This window comes from Carassius carassius, chromosome 38, assembly GCF_963082965.1.
Source record: "Carassius carassius chromosome 38, fCarCar2.1, whole genome shotgun sequence".
In the NCBI taxonomy this organism is placed as follows: Eukaryota; Metazoa; Chordata; class Actinopteri; order Cypriniformes; family Cyprinidae; genus Carassius; species Carassius carassius.
In genome coordinates, this window is record NC_081792.1 from 24384167 (window position 1) to 24403906 (window position 19740).

A 19740-nucleotide genomic window follows, 5' to 3' on the forward strand; every position below is an offset into this window, starting at 1 on the left:
AGGTTCACCCACAGATGTCTCTCCGTCACCACCATGGCCGCCATAGACCTGCCCATGGCGGAGGTGGCCTGCTTGGTAGCTCGGAGAGAGAGGTCTGTGGTGCGGCGCAGCTCGGCTACCTGGTCAGGTGAAAGGCCCTCACCTGTATCCAGGTCCTTCAGCAGGTCAGCCTGGTAGGCCTGGAGCACCGCCATCGTGTGCAGTGAAGCCACAGCCTGACCAGCTGCCGCGTATGACCTGCCATTTAAGCGGGATGTATCTTGGAGGGGCTTAGATGGCAAAGCGGGAGATTTAAGAGAGGACGTTTGCCCCACAGAGAGATAGCAAGCCAGCGTCTCTTCTACAGGGGGCATCCTCTCATAGCCGTTCTCATGCAAGCCCTCGATATTAGCATAGCTCGTATGCTGAAACCGGTGGATGCGAGAGGAAAACGGCCTCTTCCATTCCTTTTCGACTTCTGCATGTAAGTCAGGCAAGAATGGAAGGCTCACCTGGGCTGGAGGGCTATGGTCAGACAAGTACCGCTCAGCGAGGCCACCTCGTGGCGCCACCTTGCTGGCACGCTTCCATGGCAAATCTAATTTTGCCGTGGCGCGATCCATAACCTCTAACAGCTCCTCATACGCGGGACAGGAGGATCGAGAAGGCTCAGCCTCAGCTTCTTCACCACTCTCAGACATCTCCTGCTCTTCCTGGGTAGAACCCAGCAGAGCACTAACTTCAGTGTCAGAATGGGTTAATGATACCACATCTGCCTCCCGAAGTTCGCTCTCGTTCGCCGCCGGAGAGTGTGAAAAGGAAGGTCCCTCTCTACACTCCTCAGCGAGATCCATTTGTGATCCCCACGAGCTCATTCTCCTCCGTGCCTCGGCAACGGCGGGACCTGAGCCGCGGGATCCAGATGGATGTCCCTCTTTCCTCGAAAAGAGAGACAAACGAGAGTGGAGCTTTCTCAGAGAGAAACGCTCGTAGTGCACGCAGACCGCCCCCTCAAGGACATCGCGCGCGTGCTCTTCGCCCAAACAAGAGACGCAAAGAGTGTGTGTGTCATCGGGTGTCAGATAACGCTGACACGGATGCACACACTGTCTAAACGCCTTGCTAGTGGAAGCCATGATGAAAACAGTAATAGATCGCTCTTACCGTCTTGGTCGTTTCTCAGATGCACGCTTCAAACAAAACAGCCAACTGAAGACGAAGAAGATATTGACGGGTCCTACGGGCGCGTATTTATAGTCGCTCTGGTAGTGACGTCAGAGGCTGTCGCCGGCCAACACGTTGGCGTTTTTCAAAGTATGCTTCAGACACGGGTCACGACGAGGTGTTCCCCATAGTGTCCCCTCAGAGGACGCAGTTCGAAGTTCCCTTGAAAGGGAACTGTGTCCTCCCCTCCAGCACTTATATAGTTGCATCATGAGACATCCAAGCTCTCTGTATCCCAAAGGCAGATGCAGCAGGCACATCTTGTCATTAGCTCCAAACACCTGCCAGCAATTAATGACTAATAGCTTTGGCCTACAGCATTACAGGGCTCTTTGAACAAGACAGATGAGATTTCAGAAGAGATCTTTAGTGTGTTTAATCCTCAAAACAGCGAAGTTCTTATTCTGTGATCGAAAATCAGGGTAGATTGGTCCCCCCAAGTGTTTGAGGGCATTGTTAAGCTTCAGATGAAAGACATTTCAGATAAAACGATGCACAACTGGGACTTTCAAATGTCAACAGAAGAAACTAGGTAACTAGAATCAAACAGATCTTGGTCCCCATTGACTTCCATAGTAGGAAAAAATATACACAATGGTAGTCAATGGGGACCAACATCTGTTTGGTTACAAACATTCTTCCAAATATCTTCCTTTCTGTTCAGCAGAACAAAGAAACTCATACAGGTTTGGAACAACTTGAGGGTGAATAAACAATGATAGAATTTTCATTTTTGGGTGAACTATCCCTTTAAATGCACTAAAAGTGTACTTAAATGCATCTGTGTATATTTGTGTACTTAAATGAGGGCGACTGCACACTGCGACTGTCTTACACAGATACACTTGGCATGAGAGGGAGGTTAGCTAACTTCCTTCTGCTGACTTTTAAATTGTACTGTCCATTATATCCATCCACACAATTGTTCTGTGGAACTTACCCGCAAAAAAATCCCCTTTCTTCCAGCCAATCTCTCATTTTACACCCCTCATCTGCCCTTCTTGCCTTTATTCCACATGCGTTTGTGGGTGTCATGCCTGCTTGCGTGTGTCTCCTATTTTGCAGTAATGAAAGCAACATGTGCTTCTAACTTTAGCAGCTCATGATACCCAGATGTTGGTTTTTGGAGAGCAGCAGAGGTGGGCCCCCAGCTTCCCAGTGTCACATCGCTAAAGAGCCATGGAAGAATATGAGGCTTCTATAAGTCCACATCTTAGGATCTGATTTGTGTTTTTAGACCGCTGGGCTCTGTTTTATCTCAGTGAGCAAACACATCAAAGATTGCAAATAGCGTTTGAGCTGGTATTTGTTCCACAGTAGAATCTGTGGAACATGCAAAACACATACACGTCTTCCATAACAACGCATAATCTAGCTTTTGCAGATAATGTTCAATTTTACCATTAGCTAATTGGTTAAACATGGTGCCTAATAGGGTTTTAAACAGTAAGTTCAACAGCCCTGCAGCGGTACATGACCGTCATCTGTTCTATTTAATGGGTGAAATGTATACACCATCAGGTCAGTGAGTGTCCTAGTACTCCAAGCCTGTGTGTTTTACGAGAGAATAAAAAAGAGCTGCGGCCTGAAATGACGACGCTTTTTGCCAGGCCAGACAGGCTAAGTGGCTTTAACGGTGACCCGCATGACATTTGAATGATCATAATGGGGTCAGATGAGATCACGGGGTGGATACCTGGCATACATGTGGTCTTAAAAAACAAAGGTTTTAATTGTTGGTGATGATGAGATTAGGCATGTTTCCAGTTACTAATAGACACCTGGGCACAGTTCAGGAATCACACTATTAGAAACCCCCTAATCCGAAGTATTGAATTTATGAAACAAAAACCTATTTAAAAAAAATTTGAAGAAGAGGGACAATGAGACACCAAATTAGGGAACCAAAAACAGAATACAAAAAAAAAAAAAAAAAAAAGTGAGTGAAAAAAAATAAATAAAATACCACAGAGATTTGGAGGAGGGCATTTTTATTTACTTTACTTTACTTAATATTAATATTACAATAAAAAATTCAATAAAAATGAATAAAAGATTTATTACAATATGTATTAAGAATTCAATAAAAAAATTGAAATATAATACTAATATAATAATCTAATAAAATTGCAACGTTAAATTATAGTAAAATTATAATATTATATAATATAGAACTTATCATAATATAATATAGCCAAAAGAAATATAAAATAACTTACTGCTTTTTGAGAGCAAATAACAAATATTAACATAGTTATTTAAAATAGTATGTATTATAATAAAATAATCATTTAAAATATCATATCATAAAACTAAATAAAATTAAAGTCAGTCAAATAAAATTATTAAATAACTTGCTGATTCTTTGACATAATAATAAAAATGAAAAATGTAAACAAAAAAATCATTATAATATGTATTACAAAATTATATTTAAAATAAATTTATTTATAATTTATAATTTAAAAATAAAATGATAAAATAGCTTGCTGCAATACACAGGTATAAATCATAAAGGGTTTATATTATTTATTAATGGCACTCCAGTCTATACCATGCCTCCTTACTTTTAAAAGGACCCCGGGGGCTACAGGGAAATGTATACTCCACTGTAGCACATTTTCCCTGTAAAGCTTGCGTTAGTTACAGTCCAGACCGTTCATAGCCATTAATATCTTGCAGAGATCATTTAGAAAACTAGAAGGTTGCTGCAGTAGCATACAGAGTTTACTCTCAATGATAAGACTTGGAAATGGCTAAATCCCTCGGTAAGCACTAGCCTTATTTACTTACCGAACCCCTATGAAGGATGTAGGCTGTGTGCCTGTGGATGTTTATACAGACCTCCATATGTGAGGGAAGCTTTACTCCGCTCAAATAAAATGTGGTTTCAGCTGCGTCAGTACAGCAGGGCACTACCATTCAGGCTCAAACCTCTTCAATCAAAACCAACCCTTTTAAAATTCATCTCATTCCTGCTTCTTAAGACCTAATAATGTTGTATTTAATGGATTTGGAACGCTGGTACATGTGCGAGTGTTTATGTGCAATCCCATTCATACACAAACATACCATTGCATGCTCACCCATTCACATGTATAAACAGTGATATGAGCTACTACATGGAATGGTTATCTTTACACAATAGACTCACATAAAAAAAAACACATTAGCGATGCTGGAGACTTGCATGCATGCATGTAGTCACACAATTGCTTTGGCAAGCTTCCTACATGTTCCACAGGGGCTCCGGACTGTCGTAGTTGTTCATCTGGCCTCTATCAGCACCCAGCTTGACAACTTAATCTCAGTCATTCATTCTCACAGATCAAAGAGCACGCTGCAATTGAAATCTATTACCCACGTATAAAGACATTCGCCTTTTGTGACCCTCTCTCACACACATAGACAAACATACGCACAATGTTTGCAAACAGATATGCAAAGACCACCACAAGCCCACGACCACAATGAGAAACACATATCTGAAGAGTTTTGTCTCTCCAATTTTACTTCATTCAAATTTACTAGGACTATGTTTTTGTTGTTGTTGTTGTTTTTTACTTTTATGTCATGATCGTGATGTTTTTTGCCTCATAATTTAGACTTTTTTTAACTATTAATCTGTGACCAAAAATGTATACTTTTTATCTCATAGTTTTTTGTCATAATTTCAATTTCTTTTTTTCACAGGATTTTTTTTTGTCTTAATTTTGACTGTCATAATCATGACTTTTTAAATTTCATAATTGTTTTGCATGTGATAATTACATTACATTACATTAACATATCCTGGGAAACAGCAGTCTAACTTTGACATTTATACTGACGTCTGCATTACAAAAATTAAGCCTAACTTAGTCTGTCCTGTAAGTGGGGTTATTTATCATGGTGAAAATTTCCCACATACTTAATTGTTAATATTGCTTTCATAGAGTTACCCAGAGTGAAACGTTTCAGTTTTAGAACATAATGGCCAAATGATAAGCAACAACAACCAATCATAAACTGAGCAGCGCTTTCCACATTAAATATCAAACAGTGACGAAAAAAGTTATGATCTGAAATAAGGTAGAAAAGCTGTTATATAAACATGTTGTATGTACTGTGGCCGAGACAGCTCAACACGCGGCAACTTAAGAAAACGCATGCACATTGAAAAAACATCAGCAAATGAAGAAAACATCTTCATCAGTTTGACAACTCAAGTGTTGCAAATCATCACAACACATGCATATAACGAAACGCGCTGCAAATCCTTCACAACACATACATATAAAGAAACGCGCTGCAAATCCTTCACAACACATACATATAAAGAAACGCGCTGCAAATCCTTCACAACACATACATATAAAGAAACGAACTGCAAATCATCACAACACATAGGCTACATATAACGAAACGCGCTGAAAATCCTAACAACACATGCAATTAACAAACGCGCTGCAAATCCTTCACAACACATACATAAAAAGAAACGAACTGCAAATCATCACAACACATGTTTTTTAAACACCATGATTCCTTTATCTTTGGATATTATTACCCTAAATAAGCTGAATAATTACATGATTAAATGTAAAACGTTACTTAAGATCGCTAACTTTAATATTCTCAACTAAATATAAATTCAAGGTTAATGAAAATAAATTTGCAATGGTTCATTAATTGTTTCTTAATGTGTATGTGCTGTGAGGATTTGTAGCATTTCTTAATTTATATGTGTTGTGAAGTATTTGCAGCGCGTTTCTAGTACGCATGTGCTGTGAAGTATTTGCAGCGCGTTTCGTTATATGCATGTGTTGTGATGATTTGCAACACTTGTGTTGTCAAACTGATTAAGATGTTTTCTTCACTTGCTGATGTTTTTTCAATTTGCAAGTGTTTTCTTAAGATGCAGCGTGTTGAGCTGTCTCGGCCACCGTATTGTATGCTTTGTTCAATAATATTCAATAGTTCAATATTCAATAGTCAATAATATTCACACAGCAAATTTGCAGATAAGAATGACAGTCCTGGAATTGAAACACCTAGAATAAATTCTAAAGTAGGTAAAAACTGAACAGTGTGAAACATGGAAAAAGATAAAACAACATTTAGAATGATACAGTTTTACAATTTAAATTGTGAAAAGTCTACAACATTAGCAAAATCTAGCCAACACACACAAACCTTCCCAAATATCGGCAAGCTGATATAAATGAATACTGTGCAAATAATTGCTTGCCATTTAAATTCCTTTCCTGTGGAGAAATACCCTAGTCTTGTACACTAGGGCAATACAGCTGAAAAGCTTTATTGGCTGCAGTCTGGTTGAAACTAAATTATTTTCCCAGCGTTTTAAATGAACCACAGTTACCATTAAGTCAATTAACTTTTGCATTTTTAGCTGAAATAAACCCACGTATTCTGGACTATTTACAAAACTTCAAATCAGACTAAACGGGCGTATACAGTATATATACTGAACAAAATTATAAACGCAACACTTTTTTTTTTTTGCCCTCATTTTTCATGAGCTGAACTGTGTGAGGCAAATGGTGGTCACACTAGATACTGACTGGACCCCCAAATACAGTAAAACTGCACATCTTAGACTGGCCTTTTATTGTGGCCAGCCTAAGGCACACTTGTGCAATAATCATGCTGTTTAATCAGCATCTTGATAGGCCACACCTGTGAGGTGGATGGATGATCTTGGCAAAGGAGAAGTGCTCACTAACACAGATTTAGACAGGTTTGTGAACAATATTTGAGACAAAGAGGTCTTTGTGTACTCATAAAAAATGGGGGCAAAAACAAAAGTGTTGTGTTTGTAATTTTGTTCAGTATATATAAGCCTACCTTAAAGAAACCCCTTATAAACTCTTGCATTTTTTATTTATTTTGTGTTTACAAAAGCTAACAATCTCTTTGACAAAAGATAGTTGTTCTTTCATAACATCTGATCAGGAATGCCAACTGTGTCATCTGTTTTATTTCTAGGTGGAAATGGCTGTTTCTAATTCCAGGCAAGACCATCTCTTCCTGTTTTTGGCATGCGCTCAGTCAGTGGATATAATGTGTGCTACATTGATAGCCTTAGGCTCATCCCAGTAGATCAGACATCTCCGACAAGCTTACAAAATACAACCTAGACACTAAAGTTGCTGTATTATCCCTAATTTTAATGCCACAGAAGAGAGCATGGGAACAGCCAGAGAAACCCCACACAGTTAAACTTCTGAATTAAACTTTTGCAGTGACATCTGGTTATATTTGACCATGTATGATGTCAGTTACAACAGCAAACGGGATATTATAATGAGGTTTCTTTGTCAGCACAAAGTACACACATTTAAAGGCACACACATACAATTACAATTAATGCCAGTTAAAAAGTTGAAAACTTCTAAATCAAACATTCTTAAAAAGACAGATTCATCCATTTTCCACATCTGGAAGTAATAAATATTAATAGCTCACAGATAATACACCATCAATAGGATTAACATGAGCCCCAATAAAGATAGTTATTGCTCATGTAGTCTGCAGGGCGGCAGAAAGTCCCACAGTTGGAATGATGTGAGGTTTGGAGATGAAGGTCTGCTCTATGAGCTCTTTTTTATGACCTGGAGGGCAGCCAGCCGCTGTAGTGAGTGTCAGAGAGGAGAATGAAAGCATGAAGAGATGTATGTAGGATATGAGAGCAGGGGAGGAAAATTATTAAAGAGCAGATATAGAGAAATCAAAGAAGTAAAATTAAACCAATGCGAAAGATGAGGAATCAAAAAAGTACGAAATAATGAGCAGTGACTGTATAAGCATAGACTGACACTGACTTAAATTAAATTATATTAAACAAACTGGCAATGTTTATTTGTATGTTGGTTATTAGCTTTGAAAATAGCAAATAAATTATTGCTCATCTTTTGTAATGACTGAACATGCATGGTGCATTTCATTTACATTTTAACAGATATGTTGTTTATTTATGGGTTAGGTGTGATTATCAAGTCAGTCAGTCTGTAAAAAATAAATAGGGCACAAAGGTATTAATATGAATTAGTCTTCTGAATTAATTTATTTTACAGGTGTTTTACCTGTATTTTGGATTTTGCACATCATTGCATTGTGTGGAGAAAATATTTTCGTGTTTCTTTTCTTCTTCTTTTTCTTAAAGTGTATAAGTGCGCCTAATTAAGTTCAAACATAGAATATATGCAAGGGTGCTTTTTAGAAATTTGCACATATTGTAAACATCTTTAAAGTGACTACAATTAAACTTTGCTATCGATAAAACCAAAGACTTAATTTGAGCTGTTTATGTCAATGCACGTGGCTTTGAAATTTTAACCTCTTATGTAGCCTTTATGTTTAGGAAAACATCATAAAACCGTTGTCTTTATTTGTGAACAACAGTTCCCTTTCAAAAGGTTTTTCCCACTGCGTCGCTGACCAATCGTCAGTTCTTGCCGAGGCCAGAACACCTTCTAATAGTCTGACACTCGCTCTCCAACCCTTTCACTTAACTCTGAGTGATGGAAGTTCCATTCAAGCTGGGTCTGTCCTCCCCTCCCCGTCTGTCCTGCGCCCTAGCAAACTATCTCTGTGATAGCGGACCCACATACTCTAAAGAGCATTTCTCCTCTCATCATTACCACAAGTGCAAGTGTAACTAGTGTATAAGGGGCACAACACTTCCACACTCAAAGTATATGTGGTAGCCATCGTTAAACATACTTATATTTAATGGAAAAATATGTTACTAGTCTTTGCCATCTGATTATGTCAAAGAGAGGCTGAGGAGACTTATTCTGAACTTCAGTCAAATTCATTTTCATATGTTTTTCATCTCAACTCAAAGCAGAAATTTCGGGATAGTTTAGCTCTAACTACATGTAATACTTTTCAAAATGTACACTGCCTTCTCCTTTAATTTCACAAGTGTCCATACTTTTATGTACAGCATGCATGATTTCAATAACAACCAGGCAGAAACATTTGTCTAATGACTTTATTCTTTATATACCTACTGGAGTCCACATATATATGTATTTTTGTGTGTATTTAGAATTTTATTTAAATGAAACATCAAAGGCACCCATAATACAGAACTACTGCAGTTCAAAACCAGGAGGAAAAAGCTCGTAAAGTAACATCTCTCACCCCATTAAGGAGAGCAGGTTTTGGTGCTGGTATATATGTAGACCGTTTCTGGAATTCTCCATGTGGCTGGATCACATTAACTTTGTTCTCCAACCCCAGGGAATCTGACCTAACTGTAACTCACACATGCACTCACCTGCAGAATCACCAAATAAAAGACCCAGAAAATCATTAGTGCTTTGTGAAAAAGAAATATATTCCAAACGTTTCAGTAAATTCATAAATGTTTTTTTTTTGTAAAATATTTTATTAATTAATTAAATTTTAATAACAACAATACACTCTTGCATTGTTATACTATATGCTAATGTATTCAAATCATGTTTTTTATATATATTTTAATTTCTTGTTTCACTGTGTGGAAAAGAGAACCATGGACATTCTGATATATGTCTCCTTTTGCGTTCCACAGGTTAAAAAATGGTTATGTGTATATATATATATATCCATTTTCTGCATTTTTCTATTATCTTTTAATTTCACAGGATGTTTTCTTCAGATATAGGACTTTCATGTCTGGTACAGAAGTTAACAAAATGTAATCAAGATCACTTGTTTGATGTCAGCAGGGAATTGCACTAGTGTAGCATTCCACTGTGGGGCACTAGAGAGAGCTTCTCTTCGATCCGTTCAACGCTTCGGATTCAGGCCACTGGATCGCAGTCATTCATGCGTGCTCTTGGGAAGCTGAAACAACGCTGCGCGTTACGGATAGGTGCGACACACTGCTTTTAGCAAAGTGACCTGCGCAGTTTTGTCCTTCTTTTACCTTCAGTTTGAAAGGACTGTCATGTACAGCCACAGAAAGGAAAATAGTTCGCCCTTCATCTGAATGCACAAAAACAACAACGTTAAGGGAATGAACCGCGAGCCGTTTGGACAGGTGCATCCCAGATCACCACCATCATCAGAAAAGATTTCTTACTGACTCACTGTGAAGATGGATTACCAGCAGCTGTATTTCCTGGAACTTTTCATGCAAACTCTGTTTCCAAACAGACCGTGAAGATCTCTCTAAAGTGAACTGACCATGCATTGGGACATGATGGTTTATCTATTCTTCTAACTATGGATAACTAACCTGCCTTTACATCCAGACTGCCAAACATGAAACATCTCAGGAGACCTCAGTTTGTGATGGTGATACTAAAGTGCACAGTGATCTTATTTCCTGCATCCCTGCAGGGTTTTACTGGCAAGTCATGGAAAGCAATCTATCTATCTATCTATCTATCTATCTATCTATCTATCTATCTATCTATCTATCTATCTATCTATCTATCTATCTATCTATCTATCTATCTATCTGTCTATCTATCTATCTGTCTGTCTGTCTGTCTGTCTGTCTGTCTGTCTGTCTGTCTGTCTGTCCGTCCGTCCGTCCGTCCGTCCGTCCGTCCGTCCGTATATCTATTTATTTTTTTGAATTTCCTAACAGATGTCTAAAGAATATTATGATAAACTGTATATATACAGTATATATATATATATATATATATATATATATATATATATATATATATATATATATATATATATATATATATATATATATGTGTGTATTTTAATCCATTTTATATTAAACAATTTTAAGTATTACTATTTACTAATTTTTATCTTTACATGATATTAAACTTTACTTTTCTGCAGCATTTGCAAGAGAAATTACACAGTTTTTGGTTCTGTGAAAGCCCTGCTGTGAGCTACAGTACATTAAAGGCACAGGATGTCAAACATTGTGCTGTGACATGCCAGAACCTGACTTGAAGTGTTTAGAGAAGTTCAGTGTTCAAAACTGGTGCATTTCAAATCATCAGCATGAAAGTTTCTCTGGATATATTTGTGAATGCATGTCCATGTTCCCTCTTTTACACAGAGTCCAGATGTGATGGCCGTGCTTGCAGCCCACCTATAGGTAACTTGGTCAGTGGCAGGACCCTTTTCACGCTGACTAGCTGCAGCACTAATAGCTCTTCCTGCCTGCCAACCCAGCCACACTGTCTAGCAGAGCTCCATCCTCCTGCCCTCATGGCCGATGACCCGTTTATTCATCCAGATACTTGGTGGGGCTCAGCAGCGGCCACTGGAGAACAGGAAGAAATCCGTCTTGACTTGGAGACACGATTCTGCATGAGTCACGTTGTGATGCTGTTCCGTTCCCCACGTCCTGCTGCTATGAGATTGGAACGCTCCCAGGACTTTGGCCAGACCTGGGAGACACTAAAGCTGTTTGCCAGGAACTGCACTGAGATGTTCGGGCTTCCTGATGATGTAAGTCAACCAGGATCTCTCTGCACTTCCAGATATTCCAGTGCGGTCCCCTGCAGCCGAGGAGAGGTAAGGAAGGAAATAAGGTCTCTAAAGCACCACAAAACATCTTTCTTTTTTTGGTAAATTGCAATTTTGCAGTAGCTTTAAATGTGAAGCATGTAAGCATGATCAACATACAAGTGGCTTAAAATGATCCATTTTAAACAACGTTACAACCAAATATTCCCTCATTTGAGTACAGCTATTTAAATCTAAGTACTTTAAATCTGTCTAATGCTTTTTAAAGGGACAGTTCACCCAAAAAGGAAAGTTCAATCATCATTTACTTCCTCTCATATTCCAAACCTTTATGCATTTCTTTTTTCTGTGTAACATCAGAAAATAACAGTTCGAGCAGGATCCCATTGACTTCCATAGTATGTTTTGTCCATATTATGGAAGTCAGTAGGACCAATTTGGTTACCAACATTTTTCGAAATATCTTCTTTTGTGTTCCATGGAAGAAAGAAAGTCAAGTGGGGAGTAAATGATGACAGATTTTAGTCATTTTTCGGTGTATTATCCATGAGAATAGGGTAATTCATAATTATTTTTTTCTAACTGTTTTCTACTGTAGATCATATTCCGGTCCTTAGGATTAGGAAGTGGGATTGTTGATCCCTACAGTCCTGAGGCACTGTCCCGTCTGACAGTGACTAACCTACGAATACAGCTATTAAAATCTCAACAGTGTCCCATCTCGAAAGAACAGTGGAGTGTCCTGGAGCAGTCAAACCTGCCTCCAACACCAAGTTCTGATGCTCAGGATTCAACCCCATTTGCTGTGTACTCTCTTCTGGCTAAAGGGACGTGTTTGTGTCATGGCCACGCTGAACATTGCCTTCCTGAAAATGAAGGACAAGACAGCCTGCAACCCAGTAAAGTGGTAAGTGATTTTTAGGACGAACGGCATCGCAGCCACCTGTAAGTGCCAGAATGAATGACAGAGTGAATGTGTGAAGCAACTTGCTTCCTCTTCTGCATACTTGAGGGTGTATGTCCACTCACCCAGCATTTAGGAGAATACGATGTGGGCTGTTATATGTAGAGCTTGATTGGGCAGCAACTTGAAAGTGAATCATTCCTCTGGAGTGCAGGTGTCTGGCAAGTGTGCGTGTACCCACCACACAGCTGGCGAGCACTGCGAGAGGTGTGCCCCGCTCTACAACAACCAGCCCTGGAGATCGGCCAACGGAAGCAGCGGGGAGAGCAACCCATGCCAGAGTGAGTGCATTTACTGTATGTGTTGATTCAGCCTTAAATTCCTTTAATCCTAGAAAATGGAAATTGTGCTATTGAAGGCCTTTCTATCTTTTTATCATGTCATAATTAGTGGCGCTTTCTAATGCAGCAGGGATTCAAACCATACCCAAGAACAACAAAACCAAGAACCACATAAAATTCTTTAATCGTTTACTCACCCTCAAGTTGTTCCAAACCTGTATGAGGTTCCTTCTTCTGTTGAACATTAGATATTTTGAAGAAAGTGGTTAACCAAACAGTTTCTGGTCCCATAGTCAATTGCTGGACTTCCATACTATTGAATAAAATACAGAAACCGTTTGGTAATTACAATTATTACAGTTAAAAAAAGTATTTGTAAATAAATAAATCAGGTGAGAATCATATTAAGAATAATGGAAATTAAAAAATAGTAGAAAGGCTATATGAATACCTAATTTTAAAATTGGAGGTGCAAACTCTTATTTGTTAAGAAAATGTTCCACTTAGATTACAGTACAAAAAGCTGTTAAAAGGACTTTCTCCGTAAGTTTTCCTCTGTGTTTTCTTTTTGTTGCTGAAGAGTGTGAATGTCACGGACACGCAGAGAGCTGCCACTTCTCCCAGCGTGTGTGGCTGTTGACAGGAGGCAGTAGCGGGGGCGTCTGTGACAACTGCCTGCATAACACTGTGGGCGGCCGGTGCCAGCGCTGTCGCCCCGGATACCACCGCCACCCTGCCAGACCCCTCAACTCCCCGCATGCTTGCATACGTAAGACAGTTAGAAAGAAAGGGAGAAACAGAAAAGGACAACAAGATCTCAAAGGGTTCTGCCCTCAAATAATTATTCCTAACTGAACCCAGAATTGACTTTACTTCATTACAGCATATTCTTGGTCTATAATAAAATTTGTATTTAAAATTTAAAGTTAAATCTGCAATCTTTAATCGAAATATAACTTCTTGTTTTTCTAAAATTGCTTTTGGGTCACAGTTTTCACCTGGTGGACATTACAATATCAAAAATTGGAAAAGATATTTGAAGAAGTTCAAAATTTGAGGGGTAAAAAAAAAAGACACACTTTTAAGAATCTAAAAATTATGAAAAATAGTTGTAGGGCTGGATGGATATCTAATTTTAAAAGTGGAGCTGCAACTGGACTTGTTACACTTAAATAAGAATGTGTAAGAATTTAAACAGTAGTTAAAAAGACTTTAATTTCATCTGGTGGACAATACCAAAAAAGAGAAAATAGGAAAAATATATTTTAAAACATAATAATTTGAGCCGAAATAAGAAAAAAAATCATTTAGAATAAAATAAACCATTCCCGCTTATCCTTAACAATATCTTAACAACCACTTAGCATTCTTAAGCACTCTTTATTTTCTTCAAAAAAATGTAAATAAATATATATTTTTTTGGTATCAAAAAACATCCATTTACAGTTTTTTTATTGCCTCCTAGTGGCGGCACTGGCAGTTTGACACAATCCACTAAAGTGACTCAAAAGCAGTGGGAAGAGCTGATTGACCAATGACCAAAGATCTTTTCTATGACAGGATGCTGGTGTGACCCGGTTGGTTCGGTGATAGTACATTCTGGTGACGGGACACCATGGTGCCATCCGAGAAGTGGACAGTGCCACTGTAAAGCTGGTGTGGGCGGCAGCACCTGCAGCCACTGTCTAGCAGGGTACTGGGGTTTTGGAGAGGAGGGCTGCAAATCTTGTGTGTGCCCTTTGACCTGTGATCCCATGACAGGTCATTGCCTAGACAGGTCAGACTAAATTTTCAGTTCTTTCCAAATGTACCATTTGGGATTTGAAACTAAAACACTGAGCATTGGTCATTTTAAATCCAAATATCTAGTTTTAATGACTTTGGTAACACTTTAGTATAGGGTACAATTCTCACTAATAACTAGTTGCTTATTAGCATGCCTATCATTAACATATTGGCTGTTTATTAGTGCTAATAAAGTACATATAATGCATGACATCCATAATCCTACCCAATACCCTAAATTTAACAACTACCTTATAAACTATTAATAAGCAGCAAATTAGGAGTTAATTAAGGCAAAAGTCATAGTTAATGGTTAGTTAATAGTGAGAATTGGACCTTAAAATAAAGTGTGACCATGACTTTAATTTTGATTGCATACACCTGTTGGAGATTTTGAAATACCATTGACTTTTATTGTCGTGTCATTTTTCTTTTACAGCAAAGGTAGTGTCAAGCTTTACAATGTACCAATTGGGGGGGAAATTCCTGAACTGTCCCACTTTAAACCTCAAGAGGACGAGAGGGTGTGGCTTAGAGAACTGGCCGTCTCTGCATTGTACTATACAGGTGAGTTGACTACAGTAACAAAACATTCCACACGAACAGCGGCTATTGTGAAACGTGGGAAACCACAGCAGGAAATTTGACTTTAGGATGTGGCTATTCAAAAATGTGGCTTTTTATGTGGTTTCTTCAACTGTAAAATACATATGTGATATTTCTTATTATATAATTAGCATCAAATAAACAATATAATTCTTATTCTCAGAGATTAAAAGAAAAAAAAATTAAAAGTGATTGCACAACCAACAATTAGGTGGCGATATGCACTAAGTATATAAATGACCATTGAACAAATCAACAAGAAAGAAGAGGTATGGCACTTTGGTTTCCATGGTGACTCGTCGATTCTTCACTCTGTTGAGAATGTCTTGTATGTTAGCTGTAAATATACTAGGGTAAGTTAACCTTTCTTTCTAAAATACACCCCAGGTCATCCCAAAAAAAAAAAGGAAATATAAATATACTTAAGGAAAATTAAGCCAATTTTATGATTATACGATTAAACTACATATGTTCAAATCTTAATCCTAAAAATGCACTTCCTTTTATTTCTGGAAAACACCATTTCTATGACCAGGATGTGTTTTTGTGAGATTAAATACGTTAATATGTATACACAGAACCTTTGAAATGTTTCTTGTGAATTATTTACAGGGAAGTGCAGCTGTAAGGAAAAGAAGCTGAAAAGTGTGTCAGATCTTTGCAAGATAAAACAGGCATATGGTGAGGATTTGTTTTAGTGTCGTTTCATGCTATGAATTGATTCTGTTGTCATTTGCTGTCTAAACATTTAAATCTTATGAGAAAATTGACTGTTTGTGGCGTTCATAGTGATCAAAGCCAGTGTGCTGTCAGCTCATGATAAAGGCACACACGCAGTTGTCCTGGTGAAAGTAAGGAAGGTGTTTCGTTCGGGAAAACTGCCCCTCTCCCAGGGAACACACAGTCTCTACCCGCTCTCCTGGACCAGCCGTGGCTGCACCTGTCCCATCCTCAACCCAGGTACAGCACTCGACATCTATTTGGGTCACAGCTTTGATTCAGTGTAGTTTGCCATGGGAGTAGTGACTGTTCTGTCTCCATATTTAGGAGGTAACTATCTACTAGCAGGTCCTGAAGATGTTGATGCAGGACGGCTACTGGTCTCTATGCAAAGTCTAGTAGTCCTCTGGACCCCCATCCTGGGCTTTCAGGTCACAGAAGCACTGCATCAGGGCTGCCTTTGAGCACGACTTTACCCACATGTACAGTAGCACAACAAGCCCTTACTGGAAGTGATGCCACTGTACCAAAGCAGGCAGCTGGATCCTAAATGGACCAGGACCACCGGATACAACTGAAATGGAATGTGCATAATTACCAGAAACAAGATTCATAAAGTTGTTGCATGGCAACTTTCACATAACAGTCACTTAGAATAACTGAAATTTCCATACAGCACAACGTTGGTCATCTTGGTGGCTGTTGACGTGTGGAGAGGACACAACATGGTTATGGCTTTAATAAGACTGATCAAAACGGTTTCTGTACTGCTTCCTCTGTAGTTTTTAGATTATCGTCATCAAAAATTAGTTACTTGAAGAAATGAATGGACATTATAAACTCAAGCCAGTGAATCCAAAGGACTGCAGGACATTTTTGTGATTCATTCATACCTTTGTATTTTATTTGCTTTTTTCTTACTACATTCCAGTCAAATGTTTTTAAAAATGCATTTGTGTCACACAACTGTAAAAATGAAAAACAAAAGGTACAGACTGACTGATTCAAATTCTCCCAGTGCTTATGCATGATTTGGACTCAGTATCATATATTTTATTCAAAGTTTTTTTTTATTTCAGAGACACATATATCATAGATGAAAAGATAATTAGGTTTCTTGTTTAATCAAATCAAGAAAAATCACAACAAGGCTTTGAATGACAAACCAAACCCAACAGTCGTTCTTTGATAAACAGCTAGATTTGTAAATTCCATTGATTGAACATATAAGCCACATAAGCTTAATATTTCAGGTTCAAAAGGATTTGATATCAGCACAATTGAACACAGTTTAATGTTGGCAAGTGTTGAAAATGGATCTAGAAACAGCCCTCGATGTTTAGATACTTCAAGTTGAACAAAACCTACCAGTCTTTGGATCAAGAGATATTTGCATGTTCTTACTAAACAGAAGATCTGCTCATTTATAATATGTTTTTGTTTCACCATTATAATAGTTAATGCCAACAAATAATGAATGTATCATCATCAGATTACAAGCAAGGCTACTAGTTTGCTCACTCACACCCCTGATGTTTATATTGGTATGCAGCCTTGGGCTACTTGCATTCGAAGACATCAGCAACAGAACATTTCTTCATCATAAAATTGTTTAATCATGTTCTACAACAAAAAGAGCACATGGAATGTTTATAGACTTGTTAGTGGAGTATCTCAAAACTGCTTAGCTGTGAAAGTACAATGCCAAATGGCCTTTGATCTGCTGTAGAACACATATCAAACATGCTTAGCTTAGGCTGTGGAGCAAATAATAACCGAAAAATACAAAGCCGGACGTTTCAAATGGCAGCTAATGTTTCACAGGCCAAGTACAAACTCATCTGCCACTCATACAGGTCCTCAAAACACATTTTTTATAGGTCCCTTAAGTGCATATTAATGTCATTTGGATATTTTTAATCACAAAACCTGATGTTTAAGGGCTTCCTGCATCTCTGTGCATCATGCAGTCAGGTGGAGAGCATTGATCCAGTGGCATAGTTAGATATTATCTCTTCATACTCGAAAGTGGAGCTGTCTCTGCTGTGAGGTGTGGAGGGAATGAAAATAAAATAAATATTAGCTAGCTGCTGGGTTTTTTGTGGTTGCTGGTGTGGAATCAGGAGAGGATGTAGGAGGAGAGTCAGTGGAAGTGGATGCAATGGGTGCATTATCGGCCCCACCAGAGGGGGCGCTGTCGTCATCTTCCTGAGGGTAAAGCTCAGGGTATTTCTGCATACATTCCTGCATACTCCGGAAGTTTTCCACACAATCGGAACCCTTTAACTCCTCTTTGCTATAGTGGAAACAAGAAAAGGCATCTTTGAACTGTTCTCCACAAGGGCCACTGGCCATACCGCCCAAACACGGGCAGTTCCAGTTTATATCACCATTAGGGAGAATAAGACCTGTAGGATTAAAAGAAATGAGTGTAAAAATGAGTATCCTAGACACAACATAAATAATATCAGAATAAAAACGTACCGTGATCCTCATACGGATCATTTGGATCTTCTTCGATAAGCTCAGCATTACTGGGTGCTTCATGATCCTCCTTAGTGACAAATATGATGCGATCTTTACCTAGTGAGAGACACAAAGGAAAGGATATCATATTTTATGGGTGAAACAAACAGTCACTGAAAATCATATATTAACTGACCACTACACCAGTGTTACTATTGTCAAAAAAAAGATCATAATGTGTTCATAATGAATAAATGATGCATTTGGTGGACTGAGGTTATGAACTTTCCATGTTATGACCTTGTAGGCACCTGCTACATGAAGGGTGACACACACAACATAGCTGTGATGACTGAATGACTGCATCAAAATAAAATCAGATGTACGAGTCATGGAAAACGTATTGCATTACACTTGAAATGCATGGTTTATTGAGCGCTTGCTGACTCTGGTTAACTCGAATTTCCACCAACAATTCATTCATTCATCACCATCACTATACACAAACATAAGATAATATAACACGACACACTTGACCACATCTGAAAAGATTAGTTGCAGCTCAAGATTAATATTTAAATAACTGATATTATCAAGCATGGCGGGCAAGAGCAACTTTAAGGGCACGAGAACTAGCTGCACTGCTAAACCACAATGAAAGATGCTATAATAAGATCCGATTTAATTTAGCTATACCTTCCTGCTTGCAGTACGACATGTCTGCTGACAGATCCGTCTGATCGCCGTTTATCCGATCAATGAATCTCAAACACCGGTACAATGATCAATCCACACGCCTGTTACATCAACTCCAGCATGGAGGCAGCTACCGCAACCAGGTGACGTCACAGCCGGATTGATCAAAATAAAAGTCTCCATTACTTCTTCTTCTTCTTTTAGTTGTTTGGCCGTTCACTCCATAGGAGCATTACCGCCACCTACTGAATATTTTATCCATCTGGGTAATGAATCTGTATGGTTTTTAACAAAGTTAAAAAAAAAAATAAAAAAAAATTGAAGGGAGGTGGATACCCCACCCACCCCAAAGGATCAGAGCCCAGGCTTCAGCTGACGCTGCGTGATCAGCTCCTCCAACTTCCATCCTTCCTTCTAAAATATTACATTCGTTACACATCCCACTTTCATGCTTCCCCATTAATGCTAATGTTGAGTTTAATCCTGTATGTCCCATTCTTAATCTAGATATCATTACTTCTTTTCTATATCTTCCAAAAAACTGTACTTTTTTCCCTACTGATTTCTCAATACTATAAA

The 19740-nt window shown here is 38.5% G+C and overlaps 2 protein-coding genes across 2 annotated transcripts; one reads left to right on the top strand and one right to left on the bottom strand.

Moving 5' to 3' along the window:
* The first annotated feature begins 9938 nt into the window (after positions 1–9938).
* On the top strand, positions 9939–17010 carry LOC132119609 (netrin-4-like). Its single transcript, XM_059529723.1, has 10 exons — positions 9939–10549; positions 11231–11691; positions 12242–12550; positions 12762–12888; positions 13469–13657; positions 14449–14665; positions 15113–15240; positions 15892–15960; positions 16069–16239; positions 16327–17010. Exons 1-10 carry the CDS (start codon positions 10462–10464, stop codon positions 16461–16463), a joined length of 1896 nt encoding a protein of 631 aa, XP_059385706.1. The 5' UTR covers positions 9939–10461; the 3' UTR covers positions 16464–17010.
* A 92-nt stretch (positions 17011–17102) lies between these two features.
* Positions 17103–19325, bottom strand: LOC132119610 (mitochondrial intermembrane space import and assembly protein 40-like). Its single transcript, XM_059529724.1, has 3 exons — positions 19162–19325; positions 18484–18582; positions 17103–18407 (listed from the first exon to the last, which is right to left on the bottom strand). The coding sequence occupies exons 1-3, from the start codon at positions 19181–19183 to the stop codon at positions 18079–18081; spliced, it is 450 nt and encodes a 149-aa protein (XP_059385707.1). The 5' UTR covers positions 19184–19325; the 3' UTR covers positions 17103–18078.
* Positions 19326–19740: the final 415 nt, after the last annotated feature.